Source organism: Heterocephalus glaber, unplaced genomic scaffold (assembly GCF_053883595.1).
Source record: "Heterocephalus glaber isolate CG9 unplaced genomic scaffold, H.glaber_assembly_v1.0 deba00000613, whole genome shotgun sequence".
In the NCBI taxonomy this organism is placed as follows: domain Eukaryota; kingdom Metazoa; phylum Chordata; class Mammalia; order Rodentia; family Bathyergidae; genus Heterocephalus; species Heterocephalus glaber.
Window position 1 is genome coordinate 395,210 of NW_028258152.1, and position 22,866 is coordinate 418,075.

A 22,866-nucleotide genomic window follows, 5' to 3' on the forward strand; every position below is an offset into this window, starting at 1 on the left:
AAAGGCTGAATAGTATTCCATTGCATATGTGTATGCCGTATTTTCTTTTATCCATTCATGTGCTGATGGACATTTGAGTTGTTTCCACATCTTGGCTATTGTGACCAGTGCTGCAGTAAACACGGGAATGCTACTATCTCTTGGGGATCCTAATGTCAGTTGTTTTGCATAAATATCCAGAAATGAAGTTGCAGGTTGTGTGATAGTTTTATTTTAACTTTAAAACCATTTTTGTAGAGACTCCATGACTTTCAGCTGAAACATTTTGCATCACCATCAAGATGTGGAAAGGTTTCAGTTTCTGCACATCCTTGACAAGTCTTGTCTTTTTTCTGTGACGGTTGTAAAGTAGTAATTCACGGTGGTTTTTATTTGCACTTCCCTGACGATTACTGACACAAAATATCTTTTTCATATACTTGCTGACCATTTTTATGTCGTCTTCGAAGAAGTGCCTATTCAAGTTCTCTGTTCATTTTTTTGTTTGCTTGGTTTTTTCTTGTTCAGCTGTAAGAGTTCTTCACATATTTTGGATAATAACCCCCTATCAGAGATACAGCTTGAAGATATTTCCTCACAATGTGTACTCTCCTTTTCTTTGCTGCATGGTTGAGCGAATTCACACTTACTTTTGCTTTTGTTGTCATATTCATGAGACCATTGCCAAAACCAATGTCATAATGCTTTTCTTTAATTTTTTTCTATGGCTTTTATTCTTTCTGATCCTAATTGACCCTTAACCCATTTTGAGTCTTTTTTTGTCTTTTTAAGGAACCGATATAGGATAAAGGTTCAGCTTCATTCTTTTGCACATGGATATTCAGTTACCCCACACAATTGGCTGAGAATCTGACCTTTCACCGTTATGTACCCCTGGCGCTCTTGTCTGAAGCAGTTAACCATTCTTTCTGGGATCTTTACTCTGTTTCCATTCTCTTAAGGCCAGCATATACTTTTCATGACTATACTTTTGTGCTATGTTTTGAAGTTAGGAAAATGGTGTCTTCAGCTGTGTTGTTCTTTCCCAAGATTATTTTGGCTATTTGGAGTTCTTTGAGAGTCTCTATGAATTTAGTACTTATTTCTATTCCTTCCAAAAACTGTCACCACAACCTTTGAAGGGATCACACTGAATCCCTAGGTCATTTTGGATAGTTTTAACATTTTTACAGTATTATTTTTTCCTTCCATGGACATGGAACAGCTTTCCATCTGGTATGTGTTCTTTAATTTGTTTCATCAATGTTTTATGGATTTTTGGCACACAAGTTGCTTACCAGCTTAGATATTTTTGACTTAAGTATTTTATTCCTTTTGGTATCATTGTAAATGGAGTTTTTATAATTTCTTTTTCAGACAATTTCTGTGGGTATATAGAAACAATTTATTTTTGATATTGATCTTGTATATTAACTTTACTGAACTTGCTTGTTGTAAGTCATTAGGGATTTCTATTTGAAAGATAGTGTAGTCCATGGCCAGGGATAATTTTACTTCTTCTTCTTTGATTTGGGTACCTTTTCTTTCTTTTCCCGTCACTTTTAATTAAAATCTCTTATTACCTACTTATATTCAGGCTTTTCATTTCCCCTTGTTAAAATGTTCTCAAGGTGCAAATGCTTTAATAACTTTAAAATGTTTGGCTTTCTTTATTTATATGTATAATAAACACAGAGAGTGTATTTGCAGAACCAACTTTAATTGGCCTGTTTACTAACATCAATTGTGTTTTGTGGCCGACTCCTGTCTCATGGGCTGACTGTACAATAAGGGACTCTTTTGCTGTCCCCATGTGGCACCTTGTAGTAGGAGATGGCACAAGTAAGCCAAGATAGCCACATACTTCATCAACAGAGTCATTTAGAGACTTGGATATAGAAATTTACCTTTAGATTATGCAGGTATTTGCAAATAGCTGGAACTGTTGTTTTAATTATTGAATTCATTTGGAAATTGAGGCTCTTGCTTTTCGCATCAGTTGTAACATTTTATTTTTCCTTAAAATGGTCTTATTAGTATATGCTGGCAGTACTGGATAATTACCTTTACCATGAGAATTGGTACATATACATATTGCATCTTTTTTTTTTTTTTTTTTTGTACTGGGGATCAAACTTGGGACTTTGTGCTTGCGAGGCAGGCAGTGGAACCACTGAGCTAAATCCCCGGCCCCCATACTGCATCTTGATCAGTTTCACTCTCCCTTTCCCTTCTGTCCTTTCTCCTTCCCCAGATCCCCTATCCATTTCCACAGAGTCCACCTTCCTGTTTCCTGCTATCTCTCTTTTATTTTGCCCTGTAAGTTATTTATGATTTGGATTTCTCGTATTAGAGAAACCACGTGATTTTCATCTTCCACGTCTGAAGTATCCCACTTAGCATTATGGTGTCAAAGGCCATCCGTTTTTCTACAAATGACTCGAAATCATCCTCCTTTATGGCTGTGTAGCGCTCCATTGCCTGTATACCACATTTTCTTTATCTCATCATCTGACGGTGGATGTGTGGGCTGCTTCCATAATTTAGCTGTTACGACCTGTGCTGCTATAAATGTGAATGTGCATATATCACTGTAATATGATGACTTTTAACTCTTTGGGGAGCATACCCAGAGAAAGTATGGCTGGGTCAGTGAGACTTCTAGTTTTAGTTTTTTGAGGAACAACACTAGGGAAATCAGTAACATTTCATTCTTTTGCAGAAACATTCATTCATTGTCGAGTACTCCGTGATAGTGTCCCTCCCTACCACTTCAGTTGTCTTGCTGCCGCCATGTTGCCAGATAACATCTAGAAGTATAATATTTTATGAATCTGATGAAAAAGCCTGTGTTCAAAGTACCATTCTTGTGAATCTGGAAATGGACGTCCCTGTACTTTATTTTCAGGGGACACTGAAAAATCAGTGAACTTTAACTCATTCTTCAAGTAATAAAGTCATTTCAACTTGACCCTTGGGAAAAATATTCAGATTGTACCATTTGGCCCAACTGTTAATAAGCGCATTACTTGGAATGAAACTGAGTGTTTAGGACTTGGAAGTCATCATTATAGTCTGGCCTTATTCTGTTGGAAAATTTCATCAAAATATTTATTAAATCCCATACACATGGTTCCATTCTGGAGCGTGTGGGAGCACAACCTCAGTGCCCAGCTGACGGAGAGACAGTGCAGACACCGACGGCCTGTGTCTGTAAGAACTGAGCCTCTCTGGGGACCTGTTTCAACCATACTTAAACTGTTTTCCAAGACGGCTAAGGCAGGTCCATTTCCGATTGTTAAAGTGGATGAATAAAACTGGAATTGTGTCTCAGTAACTGAGGTGCCATGCATCTTGGACAATTGTAGAGGCTGTTTCAGCTGAGATATTTTTCCAAGACATAAAATGATAATTACCGAGTGTATTCATATGAGATGGGATTTATTTTTCCTCTCCGAAGGCTCAAGTTTCTTCTCGTAAAATAGAAATAGTAAATTGTTAAACAGCTAATGGGCTGGGAAGTGTAAAGTGATGAATAATTGCTGAAAAAAACTATTTTATAAAATCTGATTCACTAAACCTTTTTAAGTGTTTGAAGAAAATTTATTAGAGGATGAGAGAAAGTCAGCAATCATAAAAGAAAACGTGACAATTGTAATTACATAATGATTCTGTAGAATGCTACGTGTATGATTTGTGTTTCCGTGGTAGTAATACAGAAGCGTGTTGCATTCGTGAAGTTTATTGACTGAGTTATGACATCATTGCCTTTTTGTTAATAAAAAGACACCTTCGGGCAAATATAGAGTGACCATAACTCTTTAACAAAGACAAAATGATTTAAACCATGTAATCATACTTAATTTTTGTAGCTTGGTTACTTTTAAACAGGAAGTGCCATATGACATGAAAATATATAGATCCTTTGTATCAGATATCTTTTAAAGTGAGGTAAATATTGGGTAGATACATAATTTAGTTCTCTTCATAGACAGTGGTATAGGAGGAATTATTTTTTAATCACGCTTGTAATTTAAATTGACTTTTCTGACTATAATAATAAATTTTTAGTCTAGATCATGTATGATTTTAAAGTTGGTTTAATATAATTCATTCTTCAATGAAAAATTCAGAGTTTTTAATTGAGTTAGATGAGGCAGACATAGGCAGAACAAGCATACACGTAACTGACCTAAGGAATATCCGTAACATATCGCTTGTCTTCTCTTTCAAAACAGGCTTACTAACTATAGCTTGCCCTTTGGATTATGAAGTAAAAACTCAGCACATTCTGACCCTCGTGGCCCTGGATGATGGGGTCCCAGCACGTTCTTCATCCCAGACGATGACAGTTACTGTCCTTGATGTAAATGATGAGGCACCAGTATTTAAGCAGCACCTGTATGAAGCTTCAGTTAAAGAAAACCAAAGTCCAGGGGAGTTTGTCACAAGGGTCGGGGCTACGGACAGAGATTCAGGTAATTTAAAAATATGGAGACTCCGTGATTAATGCTAAAAAGACACTCAAAATTATAATTGACATAATTTAAAATGCAGAGTCTGCCAAAAAATGTATACACACTCCCGGAAAAGAGAAATATGTAAGGTCCATGCTCTCCTATTTAACACCTGCAGATTTTGTCACTGAGGGAACCTGATGTCATAGATTGCAGAAAACCCACTACACTGCCAGCCCTTAGAGAAGAAATTGAAATGCATGTGCAGCAGGCTCAATGGCCAGGTTACCCACGCAGCAGTTCACTGTGCTAATAAATGTCTGCAAGCTCATGGCCACCACTGTGAGCACCTTTTGTAACTGCAGAGCCCAAAGGTAACTTGTGTTAGTCTCAGGATATCTCAATAAATTTAGTATTAAAATATTTATACAAGTTTTTCTTTTCCTGATGTGTTTATGCATTTTTTTGTTGGACTCTGTAGTTTTGATTCAGAAACAATGAAGTTACTAGTTATCTCAAACTTTTGCTACTTATTTTGTTCACGTACACATAAGAACATACATATGTAAAGATAATGTATGCTTTTAATAGCATTTGCTCATATTGGTCTTTAGTGTTATTTATATTAGAGTGGCACATGCCTAATTAACATGCAGTTTATTGATCTGACTATGATAATAAACAGAATTATAAACAATCAGCATTTATTTCAGAGTGTAATGAATGCATTGAGTAAAGCAGATAAATAGTGCTTTCCTTTCTCAATAGATAGCACAGTAGAAGGGGCCTCTGCTGTGGAACCTTGACCAAGTTACTAACCTTCCATTCCTCTGCTTGTCCATAAAATGGAAATAATGATAGTGCCTAGTTTTGTAGTTCCATAATTAAGAATGAATTACCGCATGCAAAGAACTTAGATCAGTGTCTAGCACAGTAAGTGGCCAAAAAGTGTTAATTTCCAACATTATTGTTACTATTATTATTAATATCAACATTGAATATAGACAAATGACTTTGAAATGAACAGTTGTCAGAGCTATTTATAAATTTCTTGGCCTTCTTTTCAATCAGTATAGCTCTTTTCACATTTAAGATTCAGTAACTTTCTGTTTTTATTTTAAACAAAATAACTATGAAAACTACAGTGCAGGACTTCCTAATAAGAGCATTTTTGGCTCTTTAATAAGCCAGTCTTTTAAAATTTGCAGTTGTATGTAGCAAGTGACATTATACAACAGTATAATATTTTGTTCCATTCTTACAAGAAGTGTTGTAGATCTTTTTATGGAAATAATATTAACAACAGCATTAAGCCCTTAAATTGTTATTCAAAAGACTAAAAGAGAGGTGTTCTTGAAATTTTAAACTAAATTATATAGCATTTAAATGCTTTGTCTCTTTGGGAAACATAATCTTTTCATGAAATCCATTTTACATGAATTTGTAAAAGTTGCTAGAAATACTCATTGTCTCCCTGGTGTGAGAAACTGAAAGTGTAAATAAGGGCCAAAAAGAATAATAGTTATTGTGAAATAGGAAGAAATTGTTCAAAATTATACTGTTAGATACTTTGTTAATAATTAAAATGTTTTATGCAAAAAAGAAGGTATAGTATTATTAGGAAATGAGCTGAGAGATTAGCAAATGAAAATATATTCTTTTAAGATCATGATACACAGTGTATTTACCATTGTTATTCTCTAATAGTTTTTGTTATGAAAAATTATTTTTTATAGAACAGCTTTTATATTTTTTTATTAATATTTACTTGTATTACATCAAAATAAAACAAAAAATAAATTAAAAAAAAAAAAGAGCTGGGCTGGGGATTTAGCTTAGTGGTTCCAGCGCCTGGCTTGCAGGCGCAAGGTCCCAAATTCGATCCCTGGTACCAAAAAAAAAAAGCTAACCTCAATTCTCTCTTTTGACCAGAGTGGGGCAGTGCGAACAAGGGGTTTTTCTTGCTGCGCTGACAGGCGTGGAGCATGCCAGCAGTGTAGGGATCTGTGCTGAGAGTTTATTTAGATATTTCTGACAATACTCATTCTAGGGTGTGGGAAACAATGGGCAAAATACATAAGCTTTGTGTTTGATAATAATTCCGGTTCAATAAAGTTCATTTAGAGTGTTCTCTGTGGTGAGCAGAGCAGCATGGGGCTCTGGGTAGCAGAGTCCCTTCCCAAAGTGTAAGACTTTTACTGAGCCTATTGCTGGCTCTGTGTGATTTACTCATCAAAGAATGCTTCTGCCCCGTGGCCTTATTGATTTTACAAATTTTATTCTTCAGTAATGAATTTCTCTTTATGCTTGCAGATAAGGGAATTTTTGAATATGCTAAAGACGATTACCATAAACACATTCTGATTTTCACTCAAGTTGCCTAGCACTAGTGGTGTTTTCTTTGAGGATGCATTGTATGCAACCTGTTCAATTTTAGTTGACTTGAAAGCTCACTGTTCTAGAGATTGTGGTTGCTGACTGCAGCCTTAGATACACAATCCTTGTTTTTCCCAGTTTGCAGCAATGGATGTTTAACATCTTCGTTAGTCTCCTGTAGCCTTGCGTGTTTTGGAGACAGTTTTGATTTACTGGAAGTCTTGGTGTTTTTCATGAGGCCAGATCTGTTAAGCAGGTGGTTATGTAAATGCATATGAATATTTGTGTGCATGCATGTGATCTCTCAATTTTTCTTTTGTGGGGTCTTTTTTGGCTTGGTGGCTTAAAATAATGAAATAGGATTATGCGTGAGAATTGAATGATGTAGTCAAGATTTAGTGTAACTAGTATTGCATTGGGATTTATGAATGGCTTACTTTATAGTATGTATTTTAGAAACACTATAGCATTACTTAATACCAGAGAACTTAACATATGTTTTCTACTATTCTACAATACAGTTTTTAAAAATGTAAGCATACAATATTGTTTGGCATTCAAAACCCACAGGGATTTGAGCACTGAATATTTATGGTGTATGACTCACACTATTCTAACAGAGTTTTTTCTTATACTAAAAGGAAAATAACAACTACCAGATTTTAACTGCGGCATTAAAACTGCTACAGCATTTGGTGCCACCAACAAGAGAGCCATTGTTAGTAAGCAAAAATCGATCCCCAGGCACCCCTCCCCAGCTCCTGGGCAGATGACGCATACTGGTTGATACATTTGCTCAAGAGTAGTGAATATAAATAGTTTAATAGTACATTGCCATATAGAAATACGGAACTAGTTAGTGAGATATTACTCTCCAGACCAACGCTCGGGCCAAGGAGAAGCAGTATCTCATTGAATCTGAGCTATCATTAACTTAAAAAAGTCATCTAGTTTCAGAAAAGTAAAACATGCAAAATTAATGAAAATAGAATTAATGAAAATAGACAAGGGTTCCTTGCCTCCGCCTTGGAAATGGTGATACCCAGCTGACGGCCCCACCCTTCTAGGAGGTGGTGAGACCCTTGTACGCACCCTGCAGAAGCAGGCTTGCGTATGCATACACCAAAAGACAGGAACGCTGAAACGTCCTAACCCCTCACATTTTGCAGTGTTAATTTCTCACTCTTGTAGTCATTCCATTTGGATATTCAGCCACTTTCTTCTCGGAGTGGCATTTCCCTGGTGTCTTCTACTGAGTCAAAACACCTGTCAGCTGTTCATCTGCACTTCATCAGGAGCTCCCCGCTGGCCTGCTCTGCAGTTCTGTCCCCATCAGCAGTTGCCCGCAGATTCAGATCCCATCCAACCCATGGGTGCAAAAGGAGATCCGTAGGATTCGGGCCCAAATTCATCTCACTGCCTTTGTGCCCCAAATCTAGCAATGTGGATTTGCCCAAATTCCTAACAGGACTTCAGAGGTGGGCTAGAGCCCTGGGCACTTCATAGCTCAAATGCTTCAATCCAAGGCCATGAAGTATTGCTGCAGGAGTCACAATGACATGCTAATGGAAGCCACCGCCTAACTAGGCTGTGGTACTTCTACTGATCCCTTACTACTCTTCTGCGGGTCTCTTGTTGATTTCAGGTTGGTCCTCTCCACACAAAGTTTCTTTATATAGAATCCTGTTAAACATACATTTACAGAAATAATTTTAAAAACGGACAAAAAAGAGTAAGAACTAAGAACCTCATGTAGAGACTCTGTTAAAACTAAAACTTTGGAATATACTGTTACTGCATTTAATACATTGCACTGTAATTGTACGATTGCTCACCTACCTGCCTGTAGACTATGAAATACTCCTAGATTTGGGATGTCTTATTTTCCTGGATTCAGGACATCTCATTTACTTTTATCATAAGTCCTTAGGGTAGAGCAAGATATAACATAGGAACTCAATGAATATTTTTTGCTATATGATGAGAAATTGAAGTAGGTGAGACATCAGCTGCCTGGGGTTACCTTTCTTCTGTAGAATTCATTTACTTTTTTCTTCAAACCATCAACAAGACATGGTTGTCTTTTTGCTTTAGAAATGGCTGAGGGTGTGGTCATTGTGCATTGTTCATGAATTGTGTGAAAAATGATCTTCCTAACGAATTAATCTGAGTTGGCATGATGATGCACACCTATAATACTAGCACTTGGGAGGCTGAGGCAGGAGGATCACCCACCGAGAGTTTGAGGCCAGCCTGGGCTACATAATGAGTTCAGAGCCAGCCTGAACTACAAAGTGAGACCCTGCCTCAAAAAAAAAAAAGATTTAATCTGAAAGTAACACTCCCTGTCCCACCTCAGAAGCATTCTTTATTAATTCTACATAGGTTGGAAGGTAAGTACAGCTCTGTCCTTTTTACCTTAATAGCCAGGGATTTTGTGAAGTAGCTCTTAGTTTTCCTGTCTTCATCTCCTGTCACTCTCCGACAGATGGTTCAGGATGCTTTTAGATCTTTAGCACGGGGATCTGTACTTTTTTTTTTCTTGTAAGAGGCCAGACAGTAAATATTTATGGTTCTTCAGGTTGGGTGGACTCTGGTATTGCCACAGGACAGTGACTATAGATAATCCATGAAGAAATCAATGTGACTGTGTTTCAGTAGTTTTTACACCAGCAGGGAGTGGTCTAGATGTGGCCAGGGGGCTGCAGTATTCCAATCCTTGATCCAACACATGTCTAATTGAGATATCTGAGTTACTTTGCTACTCTCTGCTCCTAAAATCCAGTTATTATGATGTCATCAAAGTCATGAACCAGCGGAGTGCTCTCTTAGGTGCCAAGAGGATTGATATCTTCTGAGTAAATGATGGAAGAGCTTGAATGAAGATAGATATACTGCTGTTCCCATTGGGTGGAAGCAAGTGATTTCTGTAGTCCTCACGATTTGATATGAAGCATTGGCTCTCAAGAGGTGCTCCCAAGACCAGTGGCGCCACGGTCACCCCCTGCCCACAGATGACAGCTGCCTTGTCAAGGACGCTGGTGTCCCTCTAACCAATCCACCCAGCATCTTTAGGGAGGGCGACTCCTAAATTCCTGGGAAATACTGAGCATGAGTGGTGGGCATAGCACACATGATAAATCCATCCTAACATTCCCATTTCCTTGAATTCTTTAGACCATAGTATGCAGGCAAAAATTTATTATCTCAACTTCCATGATCACAGGTCACCATGGAATCTAGCCAGTCAGAGAAACTGTCGGAGACACAGCTCTGTGAGCTGGCACATTCAATGTGAAATCCCTAGTAAATACACTATCAGTAAATCCGTCCAGAGCCAATGTTATATTTTATCTTCCTGCATCTCATATCCTTAAAATTGATTTTCATACGTATTTCCCAGGTTTGTGCCAGTATAAGTTAGAAAAGCATTGTTATCCTTTTGAATCTGTGAGCTGTCTTTGATGAGTCAGATTTGCACTTGGCTGCCTACACTTTGTTGAAATCCGACTCCGGTTATGTGTATTCATGGGTAGAAGCTTTGCCTTTCAAGCTGTCAGTTAAATCTGCCACTTACTTTGGGTCCGATCTTTGAGGAGATGAATTTTAGGTCTCCCACCAGAGCTTGCCAGCTTCTTGGCTATGACTTGAGCTGCAGGTTTAAAATGTCAGCTCGCAATGCCCCTTCTGTAAAGTGCTAACACACTCAAGTGTCATCCTGTGTCATACTCCTTTTCCTCATCATGTGGTCAAAATCAGGGCCATTTAGTTCCCTCACTTCGTCACAGAAAAACACAGATCATAATTTAATGAATCACGATATCACCTCAAGTGTTGAATTACTAGTAGACAGTGTTTTCCATGGCAAGGAACTTGGTACTGTGTTCAAGGCCAAAGAGAGTCAAACCAATCCTAGATTTCCTGTTACCCGAAACCAACTCCTTTTGCCAAATGTCTTATCAGTCATGTTCAGTCAAGGAAACCAGATGCTACAACACAGGTGTTGAATAGCTGAGTAAGTAAAAGGAGAATACAAAGATAGTCTAGAAAAAATAAATCTAGGAAGCAGCTGCTGCTGGGAAACAGAAGGAAAATTTGGATTATTGGAACCTGGGAAAAAGCGGAGAGAAAGGGCCGCACGGAGCCTGGTGCTGACAGAGACTGAGCTACGTTGCTGACGGAGATAGGACACAGCTAGAAAGAAGGAAGTGTGGTTTCCTCTCCCTCTGACTTTCAGTCTCCCTCTAGTGTCCCTTTTGTAACAAAGCCTCAGAGGGCATCATTCTGCAAAGACCTGTGTTGCAGATGCCCGGTCCCAGCGCCATGCGCAGAGTGTAGAAAAATGGCTTTGGATCTGAGTCACATTTGTTTAGCACCTCCTGCACCCTGTGAAGGCCTAAGGAGGAGCAGACGGAGGGAGCAGCGACTACAGGGACCCGACAGAAAGGAGCAGTGTATTCAGGGGACAGCAGGATAGCGTGGGCCAGGAATCCTGCCGGGGGAGGGCGTCCATGGGGAAAGGTTTGAGAAATGAGCAGAGCCACACCACATGGGACTTTGTAGACTCAGGCAGAGTGTCTGGATTTTATTTTAAATCTATTCACACACTCTTCCCTTTTCCTGCTTAATTCATCTTTATGGTCTTGGGTCATATAAAAGCAACTTACCTTCCCGCCACAGGTCTCATGTGGAATTGTAATTGCCTGCTTACTTATCCACATTCAGGACCATAATGTGCCCACCGGGAGGAGAGAGAATTTGCTTTCTTCGTAGCAGTTTTATTTTTAGTACCTGGCATAGTAACTTAGAGCCTAATATTGCTCTCCCTATATATATGTATTGAATGAAATATGAAATAATTAATGAACAAACTGCCTACCTGCAGCAAGTCTTCCCTGACCCAATCCCTCAGCATTTTCATACATTCCATCATACTTTCTACAACCCATAGGTTTAGTCATATCCTCCACTAGGTGGAACTCTGAGAACTAAGGCAATTCTTCAGTAGTATCTTTCCAGTGCCTGACATTCAGTAAATGTGCATTGCATACACGAACACATAAAAAAAATAAAGAAGGAAAGAAGAGAAGAAAGAAGGATGGAAAGGAGGGAGAAAGGGGGAGGAGGAAAGGCAGGAAGGAAGGAAAAAAGGAGGGAGGGAGAACAGAAGGAAGGGAAGGAAGAATTACACAACCAAACAAATGACTGGAGCTCCACGCACATACAAGGCATCATCTGTACATAGGTGAACTCCTTGAGTTGAGAATGAGGTAAAGTGAAATGTAGGGTGAGATGCCAGGGAAAAGGTAGCCAAGATATCAGTTAATACCTAGATCCCTACATTACAGACAGAAAGTAGGAGAAAAATGCATCATAATCAAACAAGGAAAAGAAAATTCTTTTACTCCTCTTTCCCTAATGCATCCCTCCCTTTTTCCTTTGTTCCTTTATTTATTTTAAAATATGAGTCGACAATATACCACAGAGAGGCCAAGTTAGGTGAGCACTAAAGATGAATGCCAGTAAGTTTTATAACCAGGAGGTCACTGTCATGGAGAAAGAGTGGCTGGGATAGGCGGTGGACTGAAGCTAGGTACAGAGAATGCCCGGCATGTTCAGATGGAATTTGGCTATGGCGGGGCGGGGGGGGGGGGGGCTTAATTCTGACAGCTACAGAAGAGTATAATCGTGATGGAAGGAAATATTTTATAGGAGAAAGACCAGAATTTGCAGAAAAATTCCGAGAGTATCTGAAGAATTACTTTTACTACTGGGACAGAAAGCTGAGGGCTTGAGTTGAATACAGATGCAAAAGGCTGAGGGAGCTCTTTTCCAATCCTCCCCCTTCCTGGGCTGTACCAAGGTGGTGACCTGTGAGACCAAGCCAGGAGGTCAGGTAGACCAGAACAGGACGGGGTGACCAAGGAAACACTGCCAGATGAGTCTCTCCATCTGCTGGGTAATGCAGGAGAACAGAGAGAGTTGGAAGGATCCTGGACTGAGGATTTGTTCAGCATCCTTGGCAAAAACTCACCAGACCTGTGGAAGGAAAGAAACTACTGAAGTGACAGCTCACAGGGCTGGACTAAGGAAATAAATGGGGAGAGGGTGGCTTCAGAAACATAATGTAGAAGTCATGAGACTGCAGGTTTGAGGTCTAAGACCAGAGATGCGGATGTGCACCGGAGCACGTATATATGTGCGCACGCACGCACACACACACACACACACACACACACCCTTACACCCTTCCTTGGGTATGTGCCATGAGGATATCACTAAATATCTTCAGATTCAGATTTCCAAAATATTTAGTAAGGTGATGGAAGGAGACCAAATCATCTTTATTTTATTTTTATTTTCATAGATCTGGAGAGGGTGGCAAGGGTGTGAGAAGAAAGAAACCAGTCACTAGCTAAAACCACAGAAATATGGGAAGAATTACTTTGAAAATGTATAATAATATAGTATTACGTTTCTCACTCAGGAGACAGACTATGAAGTAAAAACAAAAGAAAAATAAACACATAAGCAACTCTGTGGGTTCCTGAGATTGAGAATAAACAGAGTCCTATAACTGAGCACAGGCTTTTAAATAGAGGGTCAATCTAGAGAAATTGTCATTTGTACCACAGACTTACAATTATGTCATTAAATCGCAATCAAGGGTGTTAAAAGGAATAATTAGGAATGTGTTGTACAATTTGCGCACTCATAAGAAAAATTTTATGGGAGGGAAAAAATCCTAAGCATTCACTGTGGGGAAGTCTCACAAGGCTTTTGAAAACCAAGTATTTCAGCTCACGAGACTTTTATTTGCAAGCACAGCCAAAGAGATTTTCTTTTACCTTAATTTGAAGACTGGCTAAGAATCTTGCCTTCCTCATCTGCAGCCTAACACACTCAAAGGAAAGCAAATTGGAAAATGGTCAAGTGGATTCCCAAGGGGTAAATGCTAAGTTTATCTTTATCTTTTCCTTAAGGAATCAATTCCAAGCTTCAGTTTGAAATCATATCGGGGGCTTCCTTTGGGTTTTTCAAGATCAATGCAGACACTGGAGAGGTCGTGACAACCACCACACTTGACAGAGAAGTTCAGGGTGTCTTTACCCTTCGAGGTAAGGGATCCTCCTGTCCCGGTGTATTTTGTAAAAAACTGAAAAGGTCCATGAAGAAAATTAACATTTAATTGAAGTGTCTTTGAGTAAAGTATTATTGGCCAAGTGCTACTCAGTTAGCTTACTCTACAGCTGTTAGAAAGAAACGTTTGCAGAACGTGCTCACAGCCACAATCCATGCCATCTTTATGTTCCATGTCAGTCCTGGTACGAGATGAGGGAGTCCCTTCGTTGTCCTGCACCACAACAATTCTCTGCATAGTTGAAGATGAAAATGATCATGCACCAGAGTTTCTTGGCACCAGTCCGTACATTGAGGTTCTGGAAAACCAAGAACCCAAGGTGGTCTACACTGTTTTGGCCTCTGATATGGACGCTGGCAGGAACGGAGCTGTCAAGTATCACATAATCAGTAAGTAGTTTTTAAATAAAATTCCCCCAGGATACTGACTGAGTTGATGCATTCTATATGTCAGCTCTTCTGTAATTGGTGTATATTAGTCAGTTTTCCATTGCTGGGACAAAATATCTAACACCTGCAACCTAAATGAGGAGAAGTTTATTTTAGCTCATGATTTCAGAGGTTCGCGTCCATGGCTGGCCAGCTCCCAGGCAGAAACATCATGGCAGAGGGTTGTGACAAAGGAAAGCTCTTCATCTCATGACATCCTGGAAGCAGAGAACAGGGCAAGAGCCAGAAGGAAAGGGGCCAGGGACCAGACGGGATCTCCCCAAGTCACTCATCCAAGAGAAAGGCAGCTCGTACAAATATTACGTTGTCCTCATCCACCAGCTATGGCACTGTGCAACTTCTGCTTCTCCCCTAAGTCAAAATGACAATGAAAATTAAATGTTTTTTAAATTAATTTCGTTGGTACATTTTAGGTATACAATATAATGACATTCATCCTTGCAGATTTGCACCTTTACATAATCTCTATTGGTTCTTATTTTTCCCCATTCCCCTGCCCTCCCTTCAACCCCTCCATCCCTCCTTATTTACAAAGACTTTCTTTCCTTTTTTTCATTTTCTCATATTAATTCCATTGCCTTCTTTGCTTTCCCCTACCCCTCCCACTTCCCCTTCCCCTTTGCCCCTTTTCTTCCTATTTCACATTATCTATTATACCTTTGAGTCCTTATTTACACTTTCAGTTTCTCACACTAAAGAAACTATTCGGTATTTACACATGTGTGTCCTATTTATTTCACTTAAGAGGATGGCCCCAATATGCATCCATTTAGCAAAGAATGTCTCTAATTTCTCATTTTTTATGGCTGAGTAGTACTTCATTCTATTTTTTAAAAAACGCATTTTCTTTATCCAGTCTCCAGTCGATGGGCATTTGGGCTGCTTCCAAGTTTTGACTATTACAAATTGCGCTGCTATGAACATGGGTGCACATCTATCACTGTGGTATGATTCTTTTAATCTTTGGGGAAGATACCCAGCAGGGGTATAGCTGGGTCAAAAGGGACTTCCAGTCCTAGTTCTTTGAGGTATCTCCATACTGATTTCCACAGTGGCTGCACCAGTCTACACTCCCACCAGCAGTAGAGCAGGGTTCCTCTTTCCCCACAGCCCCGCTAGCATTTGTTATTGGTTGATTTCATGATAGCAGCCATTCTTTGTGGAGTGGCATCTCAGCATTGTTTTCATTTGCATCTCTTGAATGACCAGTGATGTTGAACATTTTTTCAGTTTATTTGCTATTTTTACTTCTTTGTGTGAGAAATGTCTGTTTATTTCAGATGCCCATTTTTGGATTGAGTCTTTAAATTTGGGAGGTCTAATTTTTTTAAGATAGATTCGAGATAGTAGACCTTTGTCTGAGGAACAGCAGGTGAAAATTTTTTCCCAAAATGTGGGTTGTCTCTTCACACTGTTGGTGGTTTCTCTTGCTGTGCAGAGCTTTTTAATAAGAAGAGATCCCACTTGTTAATTGTGCTAGTTCCTGTGCTACTGAGGTTTTGTTCATAAAGTCTTTTCCTACGCCAATGTCTTCAAGAGTTCTACCTAACCTCTGTTGCAGCCAGTTTAGTGTTTCTATTTTAATATTTAGATCTTTAATCCATTTCAATTTTAGTTTAGTGCATGGTGAGAGATACAGGTCTAGTTTTAGTTTTTGGCAAGTTGAAACTCAATTTTTCCAGCACCATTTATTAAAGAGGCTATCTTTGCTCCAGTGAGGGTGTTTGACTCCTTTGTTGAAGATGAGATGGCTGAGTGTGTCTGGGGTTGTTTCTGCATCTTCTAATCTGTTCCCCTGGTCCTCAGGTCTGTTTCTTAGCCAGTAACATGCTGTTCTTTATCACAGTAGCTTTGTAGTATAATTTCAAGATAGGGGTTGTGATACTCCCTACCATGTCTGTATTGCCTAGAATTGCTTTTGCTATTCTGGGTCTCTTCTGGTTCTAAATGAATTTTGGGATTTTTTTCTCAAGATCCGTGAAGTATGCTGCTGGGATTTCAATTGGAATTGCACTGAATCTATATAGCAGTTTTGGAAGTATGGCCATTTTCACTATGTTGATTCTTCCTACCCAGGAGCAAGGGATGTCTTTCCATTTTCTGATATCTCTTCAATCTCTCTCTTCAGAGTGCTATTGTTTTCAGAGAAGAGGCCTTTGATTTCTTTCATTAGGTTGATTCCTAGGTATTTCAGTTTTTTGTATGCTATTGTGAAAGGAATTGTTTGCCCTGTTTCTGTCTCAGTGAGTCTGTTGTTCTTGTAGAGGAAAGCTATTGATTTTTGTGTGTTGACCTTGTAACCAGCTACTTTACTGAATTTGGTTATTAAGTGTAGAAGACTTTTGGTGGAGTTCTTGGGTCTTCTATATAAAGTATCATGTCATCTGCAAATAATGACGATTTGAGTTCTTCATTTCCTGTCTTTATTCCTTTTATTTTTTTCTCTTGTCTAATTCCCGTGGCTAATGTTTCCAAAACTATATTGAACAAGAGTGGTGACAGTGGACATCCTTGTTTTGTTCCTGATTTTAGTGTGAAAGTTTTCAGTTTTTGACCATTTAGTATGATATTGGCTGTTGGTTTTTCGTGGATTGCTTTTATCAGATTGAGGTAGAGACAGTCTGTTCCAATTTTGTGCAGGGTTTTTTGTCATAAATCCATGTTGGATTTTGTGAAATGCTTTTTCTGCATCTATGGAGATGATCATATGGTTTTTTTCCTTGGCTCTATTGATATAGTGTATTACATTGATTGATTTGCGTGTGTTGAACCATCCCTGCATCCCTGGGATGAATCCCACTTGATCAGGATGTATGATCTTCTGATGATCTTCTGCATTCTGTTTGCCAGTATCTTATTAAGGATTTTTGCATCTATGTTCATTAGTGAGATTGGCCTGTAGTTCTCTTTTTCAGTTGGGTCTTTCCCTGCTTTGGGGATCAAGGTGATGCTTGCTTCCAGGAATGAATTCAGGAGTATTGCTTTCCTTTCAGTTTCACTGAAGTGTTTAAAGAGTAGTGGGAGTAGTTGCTCTCTAAATGTCTTGTAGAATTCAGCAATGAAGCCATCAGGACCTGGGCTTTTCTTAGTTGTTAAGTTTTTAATTATGTTTTCATTTTCCTTGATTGATATTGGGTTTTTTAGGACTTTTATTTCTTCTTGATTCAGCTTTGGTAATTCATATGTATCTAGAAATCTGTCCATTTCTTCTGTGTTTTCCATCTTATTGGTGTATAGTTTCTCAAAGTAGGTATTGATGATCCTCTGGATTTCTGCTGGGTCCATTGTAATTTCACCCTTTTCATTCCTAATTGCATGGATTTGGGCCTTTTCTTTCCTTTTTCTGATAAGGTTGGCTAAGGGTTTGTCAATTTTGTTTATTCTTTTGAAGAACCAACTCTTGGCTTCATTGATTTTTTTGCATCATTCTCTTAGTCTCCATTTCATTGATTTCAGCTCTGATCTTTATAATTTCCTCCCTTGTGTGAGCTTTGGGTTTGTCCTGCTCTTCTTTTTCTAGAAGCTTGAGGTTCAGCATCAAGTTGTTTAATTGGGCTCACCCTGTTTTCCTAATATGAGTATTCTCTGCTATGAATTTCCCTCATAAGACTGTTTTCATTGCTCCCCATAGATTCCAATATGTTGTACTGTCATTGCCATTTAATTGTAACAGTCTGATTTCTTCTTTAATAGCCTCTGTGACCCATTGATTATTCAGAAGTGTGTTGTTCAATTTCCATATGTTTATGAAATTCTTGTGGTTTCTTTTGCTATTGATCTCCAATTTCATCACACTGTGGTCTGATAATATACATGGGATAACTTTAATTCCTTTGTACTTACTTAAACATGTTCTAGGAATGAGTATGTGGCCTGTTTTGGAGAACGACCTGTGTGCAGCTGAAAAGAATGTGTGTTCTGATTTTGTGGGGTGGAACACTCTGTAAACATCTGTTAAGTTCATTTGTTCAAGGGTTTAAGTTCTAGTATTTCGTTGTTTATTTTTTGTCTAGTTGATCTATCTTTTTGTGACAGTGGCGTATTGAAGTCCCCCACTGCTATTGTATTAGTGTTTATTTGATTTTTCAGGACTTTTAGTATTTGTTTTTTATAGTTGGGTGCACTAGTGTTTGGTGCATATATATTTACAATTGTCTCATCTCTTCTTGTTGGATTGTTCCCTTTACAAGGATGTAGTGTCCTTCTTTGTCTCTCTAAATCAGCATTGATTTGAAATCCACTTGATCTGCAAAAAGGATAGCTACTCCTGCTTTTTTTCAGGTTCTTGTCACATGGAGTATTGTTTTCCACCCTTTAACTTTCAGTCTGTAAGTTTCTTTTTGAAATAAGTGTGTTTCTTATATGCAGCATATTGTTGGATCTTGCTTCTTGACCCATTCTGCTAGTCTATTTCTTTTGATTGGTGAATTGAGACCATTAACATTGATGGTTATAACTGATACATATTCACTTATCATTGTCATGACATTTTCTTTTTGTTGGATTCTCCCCCTTTGCTTTAATTTCTTGTCATGCCCAATGGATTCATTCTCCTTGGCTTTCTGGGGCTGTGATCCTCAATGTCTGTTCCTAGGATATTGTGTAAAATTCTTTGGAGTGCTGGTTTGTTATTCATGAAGTTCCTAAGGTGCTCTTTGTCATGAAAGTATCTTATTTCTCCATCAATTTTGAAAGATAGTTTTTCAGGGTACATCAATCTGGGTTGGAGACTGTTTTCCTTTAGGGCTTGAAATATGTCACTCTAAGCTCTTCTTGCCTTGAGGGTTTACATTGAGAAGTCTGCTGTGATTCTGATGGAGTTTCCTTTGTATGTGATTTGTTTCTTTTCTCTAACTGCTTGTAGAACTTTGTTCTTCTGTTGGGTTTCTGGAATCTTAACTATTATATGCCTTTGTGTAGATTTTTTTTGATCAAGGCTAGATGAAGTTCTGTATGCCTCACTTATTTGTGTGTCAAGTTCTTTTCCCCTGTTTGGGAAGTTTTTTGCCATCACTTCTATGAACAGATTTTCTTATGTCATCTGCACTCTCTTCTGTTTCTTTAATTTACTCCAATCAGTCTTATGTTATTCTTCTTTGCATCATCTAGCAGCTACGGGATTGATTTCTCATAGTCCCTTACTATTTTAAAGCAATTTTTCTTTTCCTGGTCACTAATTGCAATCTTATCTTCTGTATCTGTAATTCTGGCCTCACATTGGCTCATTCTGCTGGGTAAACTTTCAATGGAGTTTTTAATCTCCTGGAAATCTGTTTGCATCTCTTTCATGTTCCATTTGTTTCCTATGTTGGGATTCCATCATGTTCCTCAGCTCCTCTACTTTTTAATCTGTCTCCTCTCTAGATTTATTAATCATGTCTTGCACTATGGGCACAATCTCTGCTGTTATGTGAGAAATTATTTCTGATTTCATTTTTTCCAGATCTTCTTTTATTGCCAGTTCAGGGAGTCCAAATGGTTGAGTATCAGATTGTTCTATGTCATTTCCCTTTGGGGTAGCATTAGGTGATGTGGAAGTCTGGTTTTGAGACTTGTTTACATGTCTTCTCATTTCATTGTGGGGTGGGGGGAATGTGTGCTTTTGGCACCCATGGGGCTCATCTCCTTGGCACTGGGGGCAGCTCTGCTCCTCGGTGCTGGGGGCAGTGGTATGGCAGCCTAGAAGGTTCACCAAAAATTAAATGTTTTCAATAGATTTAGGTTGTTATGGAAGCCATGACAGCACAACTAAAGACACTCACAAAAGAGGACTCTCAGAGCTGCTTCAGAAAGTGCAAGATTGGTGAGATAAGTATGTTTTAAGCTAGGGGAAGTACTTTTCAGGAGGTTAATGGCAATGCATCTTTTAAAAGTTAATAATTTTAAAAATTAAACGTTAAGCCCATATTTTTCCATAATTTTGCATAGCTCCTGTTTCTTATTCCTGCCTCCAGTTATTTATTGCAAATAAAATATACATTCAAAGGTTCTCAAGGGGGAAAATACAGGAATATATAAAGTTATAGATGCACACAAAAAAGTCACACTGTTGTAAATTAGTGAAAGCAAGTGCTCTAGGTGTGCATTGACTCAATTAAGATGTACACTGAATCATGTTCCATTCTGTGTTAGCCCTCTTCCCATCACTGAGACATAGTACTTGACACAACTTCAGGGTGGACAGCATTAAGCCAACTCATGGTAGCCTGGCTCCGAAGCAGAAGCATTGTGGCAGAAGGGCAGGTGAAGCAAGGCTGCTGAGTTCATGGTTCTGAGAAGCAGAGCAGGGAACAGTGCCAGAGACAAAGGGCTAGGCCTCACCCCACAGGGCACCCAGACACATTCAGAATGGTGCTTCACTCCTCTACTGTGCATTCCTTAATCCAGTCACATTGACCTTTCAGGAATAATGGTCATACATTGCCTCTTTCTTTGGTAGAAGCTTCATATGGGTAGGGACTTTATCCTGCTCTATCCCCAGTACTAACGGAAGTGATAGGATGTGACAATAAGGAAACAGCTATTATTGAATGGATAAATAGTGAATGTATGCAATACTGGCAAACTGGTATTATCCTTTCAACCCCCCCACCTCAATAAATTTTCAATTATTCTCTGTGATAGATGGAAATACAGACAAGTCCTTTGTTATTAACGAAACGTCAGGAGAACTGGCAACCACTCGTGCCTTGGACCGGGAGCAAGTCAGGAACTTTACACTCACCGTCCAGTGCTCTGACCAGGGAGACCCCCCTCAGAGCTCCACCATACAGCTTCAGGTTAGGGTTTTGGATGACAACGACCACAGCCCTGCCTTTCCCATGCTTCATTACCAGCCTTCCGTGAGGGAAGATGCTGCAGTGGGAACTGTGGTCCTGGTGCTGTCTGCTGTAGACAAGGATGAAGGCCTGAACGGACAAACTGAGTATTTTCTGGTGGGCGAGTCTTCTGGTGCATTCACCATTAACCCTGTGACGGGCACCCTGAGAACCAGCCGCGCCCTCGACCGGGAAGCCCGGTCCCTGTACACGTTTTGGGCTGTGGCCAGAGACTGCAGCATCGAGGCCTCAAGGAGCAGCACAGTAACCGTCACAGTATTGGTCACCGATGTTAACGACAATGATCCAGTTTGGGAGCAGAATCCTGTCAATGTCTTTCTCTCTTCTCAGCTGCCTACAAATCAGACCATTGCTATTCTGAGAGCCAGTGACCCAGACTCGGGGCCCAACGGAACGGTCACTTTTAGTTTTGCAGACACCCAGTCAGTGTTTTCTATTGATGAATACACCGGAGAAATTAAACTTCTGCAAAATCCATCTTCAGAACATTTTCCTGCATGGTTGTGGTTAAAAGTTACAGATCAAGGAGTCCCAGCCAGGACAACCCCTGGTCTCTTGGTCATTCACATGGAAGGTGAAGATCTAAAGATTTCGTTCAGCCAGCATCTGTACAGGGGGCTTGTGACTGAAAACTGTGAGGCAGGTAAGTGTCCTTTCAGGTCTGCTTGTTCATTGCCTCTGTGTTTGGCAGATTATAGGAGAGCACTGTTGCAGATTCAGGTATAAACTTTTGAGTTCAGCCAGTTCTCGGTACTGCAAAGTTGTGATCAATATGGTCCTGCTAGTTAACTTTTCAACACGTCAGCAAACATGCTAGGCAATTTACTAATAAAGAGAAGTTTATTCTGGCTCACAGTTCTGGAGGTTCTGGTGTAAGATCCTCCAGCCCCTTGCTTTGGGTCTGTGTGGAGGCCAGCACCTCATGGCTGGAGCACATGGCAGAGCAAAGCACTCAGCACACAAGCCACCCTCGCCCTCCTCAAGGGCCTGCCTCCCAAAGGCTCCTGCTGCCTCCCAATAGTGCTGCCCGGGGCCAAGCCTTTAATGTGTCTGGGAGACACCAGTATCCACCCTGCAGCAAGGATGACTAGCAGCCCAGTCTAGATGAACCGTCCAGGGAGATTGCAGTGAAGACTAAATTCCATCTCACCTCTAAACATGGGCCCACCCACTTAGGGTTCTGTTAAACAAAGCTAGTGAGCAAATGAATGGGAATTCTTTATCCTCCTTTTGAGTTGTTCCTCTTAGTTCCCTTATATTTGGAATTATCTAGTTAAATTTGATATTTACCTTTTTGATAGAAATTAATATTTCAAAATGATATATGTATGTTTTTTAGGACAAAGTCTTGCAATGAAGTTCAGGTTGGCCTTGAACTCACTGGGTAGCTCAGGCTGGCCTCAAACTTGCAGCCGTCTTCCTGCCTCAGCCTCCCCAGCATCAAAAAATGTATTTTTAAATCTTACACTTGAGGAAGGTGTAGAAATACTCTTGGAAGTAATCCAAGCATGTGGTACCTGTAAATATTCACCTAGGGATATATTTGAAAACATCTGAAACCATGAGATGTGACCTGGCTTTGAAGAGCAAATTAGACATCTGAATTGCATGAAGTCCGAGTGGAG

General features: G+C 39.5%; 1 protein-coding gene across 2 annotated transcripts in view; it reads left to right on the forward strand.

Annotated features, from left to right (window-relative positions):
• Dchs2 (dachsous cadherin-related 2) overlaps nt 1-22,866 on the forward strand; it is a 246,083-nt gene that overhangs the window by 175,776 nt on the left and 47,441 nt on the right. For both annotated transcript variants that reach the window (XM_021247863.2, XM_021247864.2), the window contains 4 exons: nt 4,218-4,457; nt 13,796-13,930; nt 14,133-14,342; nt 21,027-21,884. In XM_021247863.2, coding sequence (XP_021103522.1) covers nt 4,218-4,457; nt 13,796-13,930; nt 14,133-14,342; nt 21,027-21,884 — 1,443 coding nt within the window. The remainder of the gene's footprint in view (nt 1-4,217; nt 4,458-13,795; nt 13,931-14,132; nt 14,343-21,026; nt 21,885-22,866) is intronic.